This window comes from Gracilinanus agilis, chromosome 3 (assembly GCF_016433145.1).
Source record: "Gracilinanus agilis isolate LMUSP501 chromosome 3, AgileGrace, whole genome shotgun sequence".
Classification (NCBI taxonomy): Eukaryota; Metazoa; Chordata; class Mammalia; order Didelphimorphia; family Didelphidae; genus Gracilinanus; species Gracilinanus agilis.
Window position 1 is genome coordinate 188,599,922 of NC_058132.1, and position 14,413 is coordinate 188,614,334.

The 14,413-nt window shown below is 37.2% G+C and overlaps 1 protein-coding gene across 1 annotated transcript in view; it reads right to left on the minus strand.

Moving 5' to 3' along the window:
* SLC35F2 (solute carrier family 35 member F2) overlaps positions 1–14,413 on the minus strand; it is a 71,756-nt gene that overhangs the window by 10,167 nt on the left and 47,176 nt on the right. Inside the window, exons 4-7 of the mRNA XM_044666293.1 lie at positions 8,854–9,013; positions 7,008–7,164; positions 5,506–5,558; positions 1,428–1,582 (exon numbers count right to left, since the gene is read on the minus strand). Coding sequence (XP_044522228.1) covers positions 1,428–1,582; positions 5,506–5,558; positions 7,008–7,164; positions 8,854–9,013 — 525 coding nt within the window. The remainder of the gene's footprint in view (positions 1–1,427; positions 1,583–5,505; positions 5,559–7,007; positions 7,165–8,853; positions 9,014–14,413) is intronic.

Consider the following 14,413-nt stretch of genomic DNA (forward strand, 5'->3'; position numbering starts at 1 on the left):
AGGAGGAGGAGCAGGAGGAGGAGCAGGAGGAGGAGGAGGAGGAGCAGGAGGAGGAGGAGGAGGAAAAAGAAGAAGAAGAAGAAGAAGCCGCCAGTTCCTAAGGAGTTTACAGTCTAGCCCAGTGATGGGAAAACTTTTTAAAGAGGGGGCCAAAGGAAAGGAAATGCTCCTCTCTCAGTCTGTTTCTAACGCAACTCTTTTGAAGTTTCATTGTATTGTATCCTACTTATTGTATTCGTCAGATTAGGATTAATGGGGATAGAACATTTCAGAGGGCCCCATCTGGCCCGTGCAGCTGTAGTTTGCCCATCACTGGACTCTAGTCAACCAACTTGGCAAAGGCAAGAAAGTCATATCTTGGGGGACTTTCCCCTCTCAGGTTTGATACTTTAATATGATGAGTGTGTAACTCTCATGTTTATTACCTGATATAATAGAAAAATAATATAACTATGAATCAGAAGACTTGGGTTATGGTCCTAACTCAGACATATGACCTTAGGCAAGTCACTTTTACTTTTGTTTTGTTTTCTCAAAAATGAGGAAAGTGTACTAGACAATATCTACAACTCCTCACTGATCAAAAATTCTATTATTTTAATAGGAAAATGAACATCAGAAATGGAATTATTCAAACTGCTTTCAGTGCATACAAACAGAAATCTGTCTCTTTCTCTATTTTCCCATCCTATATTTCCCATGATTTGGTTTGTGAGCAGAGGGCATGAAAGGTTAATAGGAAAAAGAGAGAATAATAGGATCTTAGACTTATACAGACCCAACTATTTTATCATGAGTAGTACTTAGTATTTTGACTCCATTCTGGTTTACACAAATTCAGCCTCTCCAAAAGTCATTACCCTGGGCCATGGCCCCCTCTGCTGAGTAAATTAGCTATGCTTCATTAATTGGAAAGTGCTTCACTGGAGTACTTTCAAATTCTGTGCCATTTTCTAATTAGAAAATTCCATCAAGGGGAGCAAAGAGGGGCAACTCCTGACCTGCCAAGGGTCATTATGAAGGCTTTTTCCTTTTAGGTGATAAGATTTTTTTTCAAGCCTGAATTCTTCACAAAGGAAAAAAACAAAACACCCTTACTCTACCTTTATGCCAAGAAATAAACTTTTCGGGACACATGCCAAGTATTGATCCAAACATACCAGGTCTATTTGCTTATTGTAGTTCAGTTGCTTTTAGTGGTGTTCTACTCTACATGACCCCATTTGGGGTTTTCTTGGCAAAGATATTGGAGTAGTTTGCCACTTCCTTCTCCAGCTCATTTTATAGATGAGGAACCAGGCCAACATTTAAGTGCTTTGCCTGGGGTCACACTGTTAGTAAGTGTCTAAGGTCAAATTTGAACTCGGGAAGATGAGTCTTCCTGATTCCAGGTCCAACACTGTCCACACCACCACCTAGTTGCTTACCTTATATCCAAAAAGAAAGAGTCCAAAGAAAAGACTGTAGAGATCAGCAGTCAGGATGCCCAAGTTGACTGAGGTAGCACTTGTGGCTTTAATGACCATTGGCATGAAGCTATACAGACAGAACATACAGAGGGCAAAAGCCGCAAATAGCAGGGCTGCAAAACAAAAATCACACATGACATCATAGGCGGGAAATAATTCTATTTGGCAAACATGGCAACTACTTGTTAGGTGTGGTCTACATACACAGCACTGGGCTGGATAAATTTTAAAATATTAGATAAGCCACAGGTCATAGTCTAATGGGAAATATAGCACATACACAAAAACTGGACTAAGAAATATAAAATCAGTAACTAATGTGAAGGCAGTGTTATGTGAGACAGGGTGGGGAGAAGTCTGGTAAATGAAGGTCATGTTCAAGGTACACATACTTTGATAACGTTCTTCAACATTCTTCCCCAGTAATATCCAGTCAGTAAAGTGAGAGAAACCAAGCTTTCCAAGAAAGAAAAAATAAAGAAACATATTCTGGAAAGTTGTCAAATGAGGGGATTGGAATGGACTATATCTAACATACCTTCTAGACCAGTTAGCTCAGATTTTGGCAAGGAGTTGCTTATTCTCCCCAGCTCCAGAAAGATTCCAGAAAGAAATATGCTGCCTTCCTCTGCCTTTTCAAGTCTGGCATAGCAAGACTTTCTAATTATTTTCCTGGAAAGTCAGAGGTCACTTAACATTCTCATTACCAGAAAGTAAATGCTTCTCAAATGTCTGGTATATTCTTTTTCAAAAGTGCTGATGAATATTCCTGAATGGGTCTCCAAACTTGAGATATTCCTACAAACTTGAGATATGCCTAATTACAAATGCTATTTGTTGGTGATGGTTTAGGGACATCCAGATTCTAGAAAAAGGACTGAAAGAGAGGGCGAGGGAGGACCCTTCCCAGGCAAAGATTCTAAAATTCTATGACTAAATTGGACAAACTGTATTCTCTTATCATTTCCTGGGGATGGAACAGTTTACATTGAATCGGATAAAAAGGTAACAGAATCTGAAACATCATCTTATGCCAAGGGAAAAAAATCAGCTGCCTCAGGGGGGGAAAAAATCACTGAGTTGTTAAAAGCAACTTCTCTCTTTGTCACTGAAATGCCTTTGCAACCTAGTTCCAAGCCTGCCTTCCTGGGCTAACTTTCTTTCTCCATGCATATATAACCCAGATCAACTAGCACCATATTCTCTCTCTTATATTTTTATATTCTCTGTTTCTCTCTGTCTTTATCCCTCTGCCTCTCTTTCTCTCTCTGCCTCTCCTTTGCTCCCTCCTCCCCTCACTCCCCTTGTCTTTTGTCTGGGAAAATGCCTCCCCAAAGGCCAATTCTCTCCTTCAAATCTCTCTAATTTTTGTTGATGTGGACAAATCCCTAACTGTACTAACAGCTAATAATATCTAGTGTTTTATAGCATTTTAAGGTTTGCAACACACTTTATTGCATTTGATCCTCACAATGATTTTTAAGGTTGTTGCTGGTGTATCATGATCTTATAGGCCATACTGTTCTTGGGGTTTTCTTTTCCCAGGAGAGAGGGTTCACTCTCTTAAAACTTCTGTCTTCTCTCACTGCTATTCTCAGATCTATTTCTGGGTGACTGCAAGTTTCAATTCTTACAAGGTGGCATGCTGGCCTGTGAGATGATTGCTCCGGATTTAGTCTCCCTTAGGGACTACTATTGGTTTGCAAGGCCAGGTATACACTGTTGAGCCCCACCTCAGGCTTGAGCTGGTGCTCAGGACCTCACAATAGGCCTCAGGTCTTCTGGATGCCAGATCCAGCCTTTTATCCCCTGAGCCACTTATCTCCCTCCAATCATTAGCCCCATTTTACATATGAGGAAAAAGACAGGTAAAGCTTAAGCTTGCCCAAAGTCACATAGCTAATAAGTGCCTGAGGCTATATTAGAACCCATATCTTCCTGACTCAGGATAATTATCAACTATTCTATGCAGACTGTTGTGATCATTATAAACTGTAATGACCTCTTTTTTTGGTTTCTGATTGGCTCCATTTTTATCATTTGGCTCTGAATCAAGGATTTCTAGGATTTCAAAGGGGTTGGATCAATTCAAGGTCCCTTATCTCTACTGTATGCTGCTAATGAGGTCTGCAAACTGTGACAGAGCAGGAGATAATTGAGGAACAGTGAACCACACTAGTCTTAATCAATGACATATGTCATATGACTTCCTGTAAGAATTCCTTTTTTAAAAACTAAATTATATGGATTCTACAGGTACATTTCTTTGAAGTTCTCACCCTAAAAATTCTAAGCTTTTTCTCTATCTATCTGACAGTGATATAAACTTTGAATCTTAACTTAAATTTTCTTTGGAATTTTCTCAGGGTATGATCATTTATATTAATGCCCAAGGATATGGAGGGAGAAGAAGAAACATTAAATTTTTTGTGATTAAACACAATCAGATTTCTTATGTTTATACTTACCAAAGACAAGAAAGAGTAAGTGGAATAAAGACTTTACAAAGATCTTGGTAAATCTACCACTACCCTGACATAAATGGGGCTGAATGTGACTAAAGCTAATCTTGTCTGACCTTAAATAAAGCTAGAACATCCCATCCGATTAAAAAAAAATGAGGAATTGGCTTCTATGGGTGTTGATCGGCAATGGTTCAAGGAAACCTGAGAATTATTACGATGGCACAGTTCTATTGAACACCCCAAGATTGTATAAAGCCTGGTAAAAAGATTTCAAATGCAGTTTTAATTTCTGAATATGTTTAATCAATTGATCAATGAGCAATATCATGTGCCAAGTACTGGGCACCAAATACCAAGTTGCTTGCCCCCAAACTCAACATAACACAAATTCAACAAATTTCAGTGTCTCCCTATTATTTCCAGGATCAGATATAAACTTTTCTTCTTGGCATTTAGAGCCATTTATAACTTGGTCCCTTCCTACCTTTCCATCTTCTTATACTTGACTCCCCTCCACATACTCTGTGACCCAACCATGCTGGCCTCCTTGCTGCTCCTCACACATGACTCTCCATTCCCTGACTCTGTACATTTGTACCACTTATCCTTTATGCCTGGAATGATCTCCCTCCTCACCTTCAATTTCTAGCTTCCCTGCCTTCTTTTAAGGCTCAGCTTAAATCTCATCTTCTGGAAGACTTGGTTTTCCCACCCCACCAGTTTTCCTTCTCCCAGTACTAGTCCCTTCATCTTGAGATTACCTTCCATTTGTGATTATATCTATATAATCACAAATGGAAGGTATATATACATATATATATATTTTTTTTTAATGACAAACAGGAGTTTGTATTTTATTCTAGAAATAACAGGGAACCACTGACATTCTTGGAAGGTGAGTCATGTGTCAAGATCTATGTAAAAAAAGAGATGAGAGTGTGCATCCATCCTCCCACTTCGGCTGTCTGGTTTGTTTTATATGATTATATATCTTGTATGTACATAGAGTTATTTGCATGTTGTCTCCCCCAATAAAATGCATGTTCTTTGGGGTAAGAGACAGTGTTTTTGCTTTTCTTTATATCACCAACACTCAGACAATAATTGACACATAATCATAAAATATACATTGGGTTGGCTGACTGATTTGGATATGTGGAGTAACTTAACAAAGAGAAATCTTAGACAATAATGAGGTGAGCCCACATGTCTGATAAAATGGTGATACACTCAAAAGAAATAAGAAAGTTCTGAAGAGAAATGGAATTAGAGTAAATGTCTTTTGTTTTTTCCCTCCCAAGATGTTAAAACCTAAATTTTTATTAGTATTTATTTATAAAGAAAAGGACATATGGAAGCCAGCAGCAGAAGCCAGGTGAGGCACATGACAGACAGACAGATGTTTTGTACAAGTTCCATTTAAGATACCTACAGAACATCCCTTTGGAAAATCCAATATGCAAATTAGTGTTTCAGACCTACATTTCAGGACAGAGACTAGAGTTGGAAACAAATCCCAATGAGAAAAATGAAAGATAATAATAGAAAGGAACTATCATTCATAAACATACCAATTTTCCAGTTCCACTGAATTTTAACAATATCCTGATATTCTACAAGTATCCTGAATAAAAATTAGAAAAATAAAAAGTTAGAGTTACATAGATCACTTTTGACACTTACTTTGAATATACTTTAGGTAAGGGATTATCATCTTATGGGAAATACATATATTTCATGTATTTTACTCCTATTAACAAGGTATTTCTTAAGTCTCTATAATAATTAGATATAATAAAGATAGCAGAGGAAATTAAAATGGGTTCCTAAAGCACATATTCTCACTCTCCTTTGTTTTACAGTAGCAAATCTAATTCTATTGCAGAAAAACCACACTTTAACTTTTCTTTTAAAGCCTGAAATGCTGAAGTTCTAGGAATGATTACTAAAAGCAATGCTCCATTAGATACAACTTTATAGAATTAGAGGTAGGAGTCCTAAAGACCCTATACATTTCAATAAATGAAGGAAAGTATTGCTATTTTTCAAAATCCCCATAAGAGAAAAACATAGGCAATGATACCAAGTAACTCAACAAAATTCAAACAGTGTGAACATGAGTTGTAACTAGAAACAAAAAAGAAAAATCAAAGTAGAGTTTCAGAGAGATTCAAAAAGGGATATGGAACAAGTTATATTTTTTTGGCTTGTTTGCTCTCATTTTGTTAAGATGTATAGTACAATACTGGTAATTTTTGTTATACAATAATTATTATTAATCATAATAGCTAATATTTATGTGGGCAGCTAGGAGGCACAGTGGATAGAGTATTTGGCCTGGAGTCAGAAAGACACATTTTCTTGAGTTCAAATCTGACCTCAGAAACAGACTAGCTGTATGACTCTGGGCAAGTCACTTAACCCTATTTGCTTCAGTTTCTCATCTGTAAAACAAGCTAAAGAAGGAAATGGAAAACCACTTGAGTATCTTTGCTAAGAAAATCCCAAATGGGGTCATGAAGAGCCAGCCAGGACTGACAAGAACTAAACAACAACAAAAATATTCGGTACTTTCAGGTTCACAGAGCACTTTACATATAATTATCACACTTAGTCCTCAAAATGACCCTATGAGATAGATACTATTATTATTCCCATTTTACAGATGAGGAAACCATGACTGAGAAAACTTAAGGGACTTGTCCAGGGTCACACAACTAGAAAGTATCTGAGATAGGTTTTGAACTCGAGTCTTCCTGACTCCAAAGCAATCCTGACTCTCTCTGTTATACCATTTAGCTATAAATTTCTTAAATTTGAAGTTTGAGCTAAAGATTTATCCGATATTTAATTTATTTAATAATTAATTGGTATTGTCTATAAATTTTGAGTGTTTGCTAATGATTAATCAATTAGTCTACTAAGACAGATTTTGAAAATTTTTGAGACCAAAAGTAAAATTATTTTCTAAAAGCAATATAGGATTACAAACCAGAGTAATTAATTTTCTTAATGGTTTCAAATTAATAAATGTCACTTAGTAGTAGTATAAAGGAAAACAATAGAACCTTACAGCTGGAGACCGCTGATAAATGTCCCAAACAAGCCCACCATTCCTAGAAACTCTACTCGGGTCAGCTTTTTCACAATGTACTCCTCACAGACATTAGAAATGGCATAGAGAGAAGCTCCAAGTAGAACTAAGACATCACCAATCAACACATCACTTCCTGTATGAGAAGGGGGAAAAAATTAATCCACAATAAAAGGACCTCACTAACAATATTTCCATCTCCCTTGGATAATCTGGGATAGAATGGGAGAGTGGTGCAGGAAGGGGAAAAGGGATGGGCTAAATGCTTGTTACTCATGGCCATGAACAGGGATAAGGAGTAGTCTAGTGACTTTATTGGCATAACTCCCAGATAGCAGTTCCTTATGCCAGCAATTGCCTCTGTAAGGTACCCTCTCTGAAATTTAGAGTCTTAGAGTATTTCCTGGGCTACTAAGAAGTTAAATTACTTACTTAGGGTCACATAATCACTAAGTACCAGAGGCAGGCCTTAAACCCAGGCTTTCTTAACTCTTAGGCAATTGATTTTCTATCTGTTATGCCATGCTGCCTGTCCACCAATGCTCTGAAAACCGTTAGACACTTTGGAAGGGATATCTCAAGTTTTCAAAGGTTTAAAATTTATGGAATGTAAGGCTGAAGCTTGAAGGATGATGCTATCTGAGGAGATATCTGACTAAGATTTTTTTTTCACATTTCTTTCTGCATCAGACTTTCTTTAGTCACCAGGAAGATGATGCTCGACCTACAAGATGTAGAAGGATCAGGTTTTTGAAAAATGATGCTATGACATCACCAAACAATAGCTGGATCACATCAGTTTCAAAAATCACAGAAAAGGGAAAGTATGGTCTCAGTAGTTTTCTCAGTTTTAACCTCAAGGTGATGGTACAAGGTGTTTTGCAGAAGTAAAATGCATACCCTGTCTCAGTTTCACTTTTCACCTGAATTCTGAGACAATGGGCAGTTTTTTATCTAAAGCAATAGTTCCCAAACTTTTTTGGCCTACCGCCCCCTTTCCAGAAAAAAATATTGCCTAGCCCCCTGGAAATTAATTTTTTTAAATTTTAATAGCAATTAATAGGAAAGAAAAATGCACCTGTGGCCATCACCGCACCCCCTGGATCACTGCAGCACCCACCAGGGGGTGGTAGCACCCACTTTGGGAATCACTGATAAAGTGAGATCACTCAATAAATATATATTGCTTTTCAAAGTTAAAAAAATTCATAGCAAATTCAGGGTCCACCACAGAAATTCAGGAAATTAATTCAAATTTTGGAGCTTCAAGAAGAAGAGGATTAATACAAACAAGTAAAAGGAACTCCAATGAAGATTATTCTTTCCCAAAGCAGGATATACTTGGTGAGGAAGAAATGTAATGCCATGGACATCTAAGCATTTAGAATTTGAAGAACCAGTAAGTTATAAAACTAGGAGAAACTAGAAATATATTTAATCCTACCTCTCTGCATTAACATTATACATATGAAAAAGCTGAGGCACAGAGGAATGAAGAGACCTTTCCAAGACCTCAGAGGGCCACTGCCATCACTGGACTTCAGATCTCTTGATTTGAATTTATCTAGGCTTTTTTCACAATGCCACCGTATTGACCATATTTCTTTATTATTAAGTTAAGGAAATTATGTATTTCTCTCATCCTCTTCAGAAAACAGGTTTACAGTACAAATTAAGAGAAAATAAACCTAAAAACCCAATTTTAAGCAATTACTCAAGAAATCTTTCTGGTACCTTAGTGTGCTTTGATTATTATTGTTGTAAGTTAAAATGTCCCCAAAACTGTCTGTATGATATGCCTTGAACTGAGAAAGAAGATTTTTACCTGAATTGTTATCTCTCCCAGCTAGTATGTCAGCACCAACCATTGTTCCTACTCCCAAAAGACAGATGGCCACAGCAACAAAATGGATCACTCTGTATCTTGCATGAAGAACAAACCATGAAAGGGCCATCAAAACAGGAATTCCAAAGCAGTCCAAAAGCTGTTTACATGGAGAGGAACAATCTGTTTATTAAACTAGCCTGGATTAGTGGTGGGAAAGTCATGAAATGTTTCTGATGCAAAGATGGCCAACATCGATCCATATGCTTACCCTACCAACAGAATCCACAAAATCTAATGGTCCCATTGACTCTCTCCCATTCTATACTGACACTGTGGCAGGAAAATGATAAGAACAACTCACATTTCTATAGCTTGTTAGGGTTTTCTTCTTGAAGTTTTGTTGGTGCCTTTTGTTTTTAAAACATAACTATTTCTAGATATGACCTTTATAGAGCTGATGAGAAGCAGCTAGGTAATGCACTCTAGGCCTGGAGGCAGGAAGAGTTGGATTCAAATCCGACCTCAAGTATTTACTAGCTGTGTGAACCTGAGCAAGTCATTAAACTATTGTTTGCCTAAGGTTTCTCAATTATAAAATAGGGATTAAAATCTATCTCCCAGAGTTGTTGTTAGAATCAAATGAGAAAATCCTTACCAAGCATTTCACATGCCATTTACTGTCTATGTGATCTTGGTCAAGTCACTTGACCTCTGTTTGCCAGTTTTTTTAACTGTAAAATGAGAATAATAATAGTGCCTATTATACACAGCTGTTAAATTTTTTTATTTTATTTTTTCCCCAATTACACGTAAAAAGAATTTCCAACATTTAAAAAGAATTTTGGGTCTCAAATTCTCTCCTGTTCTCTTCTTCTCCCCTCACCAAGCTGAGATGGTAAGCAATCCGATACTGATTTTACATGTGCAATCACACATAACATTTTTCCATACTAATCTTTTTGTGGAAGTAAACTCAAAAAAAATTAAGAAAGAAAGTGAAAAAAAATTGCTTTGGTCTGGATTCAAACTCTACCAGTTCTTTCTTTGGAAGCAGGTGGCATTTTTTATCTTGACTTTTTTGGGATTATTTTGGATCATTTTATTGCTAAGAATAGCTAAAATATTCACAGTTGTTTATCATGTTCACAGTATCGCTCTCACTGTGTACAATGTTTGCCTGGTTCTGCTTACTTCATTCTGCTTCAGCTCATGTAATTCTTTCTAGATTTTTCTGAACTCTTCCTGTTCATCATTTCTTATAGCACAATAGTATTCCATTATGATTAGATACTAATTCAACCATTTCCCAATTGTTGTCTATCCCCTCATTTTTCAATTCTTTGCCCAAACCAAAACCAAAAGAACTGCTTTAATTATTTTTGTATATGTATATATACGTGTGTGTGTGTGTGTGTATGTAAGTCCTTCTCTCCTTTTAAAAAATCTCTTCAGGAAACAAATCTTCTTGTATTGCTGGGTCAAAGGGTATGTACTATTTTAGAGCCCTTTGGGCATAGGTCCAAATTGCTCTGAGAATGGTTGAATCAGTTCACAACTCCTCCAACAGTGCCTTATTGTCTCGATTTTCCTATATGCCCTCAAGTTTGTCATTTTTCCTTTTCTGTCACAATAGCCAATCAATCTCATAGATATGGGGTGACACCTTAGAGTTGTCTTAATTTGCATTTCTCTAATTAATAGTGAATTAAGAGTATTTTTTGCAAGACTATAGAAAGTTTTAATTACTTTGAGAACTGCTTGTTCATATCTTTAACCATTTATCAATCAGGGAATGACTTATATTCACAAACAGTTGACTGATTTCTCTACGTATTTGAGAAATGAGTCTTTTATTAGTGAGATTTGTAAAAAAAAATTTTCACCATTATGATTACTGTGAATTACTCTCAATCCTATTTTTCCCCATTTATTTGTCCTTTTCTCTCTCCTTACATTCTGTCCAACTGAAAAGTGTTTAGCTTCTGACCACTGCCTCCCCCAATTTGCCAATTCTTCTCTAGCACCTCTTCGTCTTCTCCCCCTTCCCTGTTACTTTCCTATAGGGTAAGATAGATTTCTATACCCATCTGAGTGTGTATGCTCTTCCTTCTTTGAGCCAATTCCAATGAGAATAATATTCAGTCATATAATAATCCTTTAGCTGATACAGAAGGGAGTCATCTCCTTCACTGTCTCCAACACAGTACTTTTATTTTTTTTAATCTGGGCCATACACATCATGCAAAATATACTTCCATATTTATCACTGTTGTAAGAGCACACACATACAAAACCAAACCCCCAAAATAAAACCCTAAATACACCAATGTATGCTTTGTTTTGATCCACATCCATCTGTCTCCAACCAACTTAGCAACCAAACCCATCAGAAAGGTTGAGGTTTTCAGGAACTATATAGCTTAGCAATTAAAACATTTATAAAGTAGCCTAGAGTTGACTTGCAAGACCCACATGTTTACTTTTATTTTCATTCTTGGGGCTTAGAAATTCACATAAATAAATTTACCTTTATATTTAGTTGTATGTCAATCTAGGCTTATATTCTTCTGTCTGCAAATACTAAAACTCTGGCATACTAATGATGTTCCTAGAAAAATTGTTAATGATGAAGGCAAAATGTTCAGGCTTTGGCAATTTCCTTTCTTCCTTCTATCCAACTGATGGTTGCCTTTCTCCACTCTATTCTCCAATTGTACTAAGAAAAAGTACTAAAATCAGTTCATTCTAAGCACCATAAGGGCAGGGGCTATACCTTATATTTCTTCTGTATTCAACAATTCAGTCTGAACCTCCAATGTATAGAGCACCATGCTAGTCCCTAAATGAGATGCAATTTCTGTGTGAAATTAATATAAATTGTAACCCTTCACCCGTGCCTGTGTATTGAGTCAGGACACCAGCCAGCTATGTGACTAAAGTGCCTCATAGAGGTACCTGGAGTTCTAACTTCTAGAAGGGGCTGGTGAAAGTCCCCATTTACCAGGTGATGTGTCTGGAAGTCAGGACTCTAGACCTGGATGAAGTTAAGGCTGGCCAATCAGAGATGCAGAAGGAGTGATGTCATTGGCCTTATAAGAAAAGATACAGAGCAGTAGCACAGTCTGTTTTGCATAGGACTCTCTTTCTGGCTGGACAGAAGATTTGTTCCCTTCTCTGGGACACTTAATGCTCCACTTGAGCCTCGGCTGGGAGCTGGAACAAAGGAAGCTTGAAAGAAGTTTTTTGTTTTCTTTTTTTTTTTTTTTAACCCTTATCTTCCATCTTGGAGTCAATACTGTGTGTTGGTTCTAAGATGGAAGAGTGGTAAGGCTAGGCAATGGGGGTTAAGTGACTTGCCCAGGGTCACACAGTTAGGAAGTATCTGAGGTCAGATTTGAACCCAGGACCTTCTGTCTCTAGGCCTGGCTCTCAATCTACTGAGCCACCCAGCTGCCCCGAAGAAGTTTTTTTAAGTTAGGCCTGATGATCCTTCTCTTTTTCTCTTTAACTTTTACTGATAAATAATTATAAATTAATATACAAGGGGGCAGCTAGGTGGCTCAGTGGATTGAGAGCCAGGCCTAGAGACAGAAGGTCCTGTGTTCAAAACTGGCCTCAGATACTTCCTAACTGTGTGACCTTGGGCAAGTCACTTAACCCCCATTGCCTAGTCCTTACCACTCTTCTGCCTTGGAACCAATACACAGTATCGATTCAAAGATAGAAGGTAAGGCTCTTAAAAATAATTAATTAATATGCAGTTTCCAAGGAATTTTAATCTTTACATTTCCCTAAAGTATTATCCCTGCCCTTATAGAATTAATAGTCCAATAAATACCAAACTCTTTGTATCCTAAGCAACCCTAGACATTACTGAACTCAATAAATACTTCTTGGTTTTTTATTGAGATTCTTTATGTCTCTCCATTCTGATTTAAGCCCTGGATGAAATCCTACAAACAAAAATCACCTGAGCTCATTCTTTTCAAATGGATTTTATTGATTTTTTTTGTTTTTATCTTGCTCAGATTTCCCTTTGTGTCAATCTCTGACTTCCTTCCCAAAGAGTTGCCCTTTATAATGAAGAATTTGTTTAAAAAAGAAAACGAGAAGAAATTCAGCAAAACTAATCATTAAATAGAAAAAAATATATTATATACATACCCATGGTCCCCTAAATTCTTCAAAGGAGTTGGGAAAGATGTCTTCTCATATTTATTCTTTGGGGTCAAGATTGTTATTCATAATTTGTGATATTCATTTTAGATTTTTTTGTGGTGGTTGTTCATTCCATTTCTACTATTGTATAAAGAGTCATTGTGTACATTGTTTTCTTGTGTCTGCTTATTTCACTTGAAATCAGTTCCTATAAGGCTTTTTGTGTTCCTCTATATTCATTGGGCTCATCATTTCTTATAGCATAATAATATTACTTTATATTCATGTTCCACAATTTGCTTTGCCATTCTCCACTCCATGCTTATTCTTTTCTTTCTTTTTTTAATCCTTACTTTCTGTATTAGTAATAGCTCTAAGACAGAAGGACAAGAACTAGGCTAACAAGGTTAAGTGACTTACCCAGGGTCACACGGCCAGGAAGTATGAATCTAGATTTGAACCCAGGACCTCCTGTCTCTAAGACTAGCTCTCTATCTACTGAACCACCTAGCTGCTTCTGGCCTTCATTTTCTTTTTTCTTTTTTTTTAAACCTACACCTTCCATCTTAGAATTTATACCAAGTATCAATTCCAAGGAGGAAAAGCAGTAAGGGTTAGGCAATGGAAGTTAAATGACTTGCACAGGGACACACAGTTAGGAAGCATATAAGGATGACACATGTAAAACCCAGTGGAATTACCTGTTGGCTACAGGAAGGGAGTGGAAGGAGGGGAGAGAAAGAGCAAGATTCATGTAACTATAGGAAAATATTCTAAATTGATTACTTAAATAAATAAACTTTTTAAAAAAAGGAAGCATAGGAGGTCAGATTTGAACCTAGGACCTCCCATCTCTAGCCCTAGCCCTCTGCACATTGTGTCATATAGTTGCCTGCCCTTCATTTTCAAAAAAGGCCAGTGACATCATGGGGACTAGTGCATGATTTGGATTTAAGTGAGGCAGTTATACAAAAAGTCCTCGGCCTCACTCTCTCTTCAGGAGTCATTCAAATCCAATGGCAAGACAAAAGTCAGGGTGGCTGGTGAGAGCCTGGGATGCAGAGGATGTCCTTGGCATCTTCAACATCTGACCAAATTCTAAGCACCCCACAGTGCCTCCTTCAGTCACCTCTACAGCCAATGGAACAAATTGTTGTCATCTGCCCAGTCTGTTGGGGGAAGTCTTCACATGCTTGGGATAGACACCCCTTAACTCACCAATGGGTTTGAGATCTGTCAGTTACCCTCAATCTGGTCTAGCTCATCTCCCAAGACTTTTTTATTGGGGTATGGCTGCAGCACATGGCGGAGGAGTACAGCTTCAAGTGTAATTCATAGTTGAAAGAAGTCCTTGTTATATCATATCCAATTCAGCTACTTGATCGAAGATTTCTAGTGA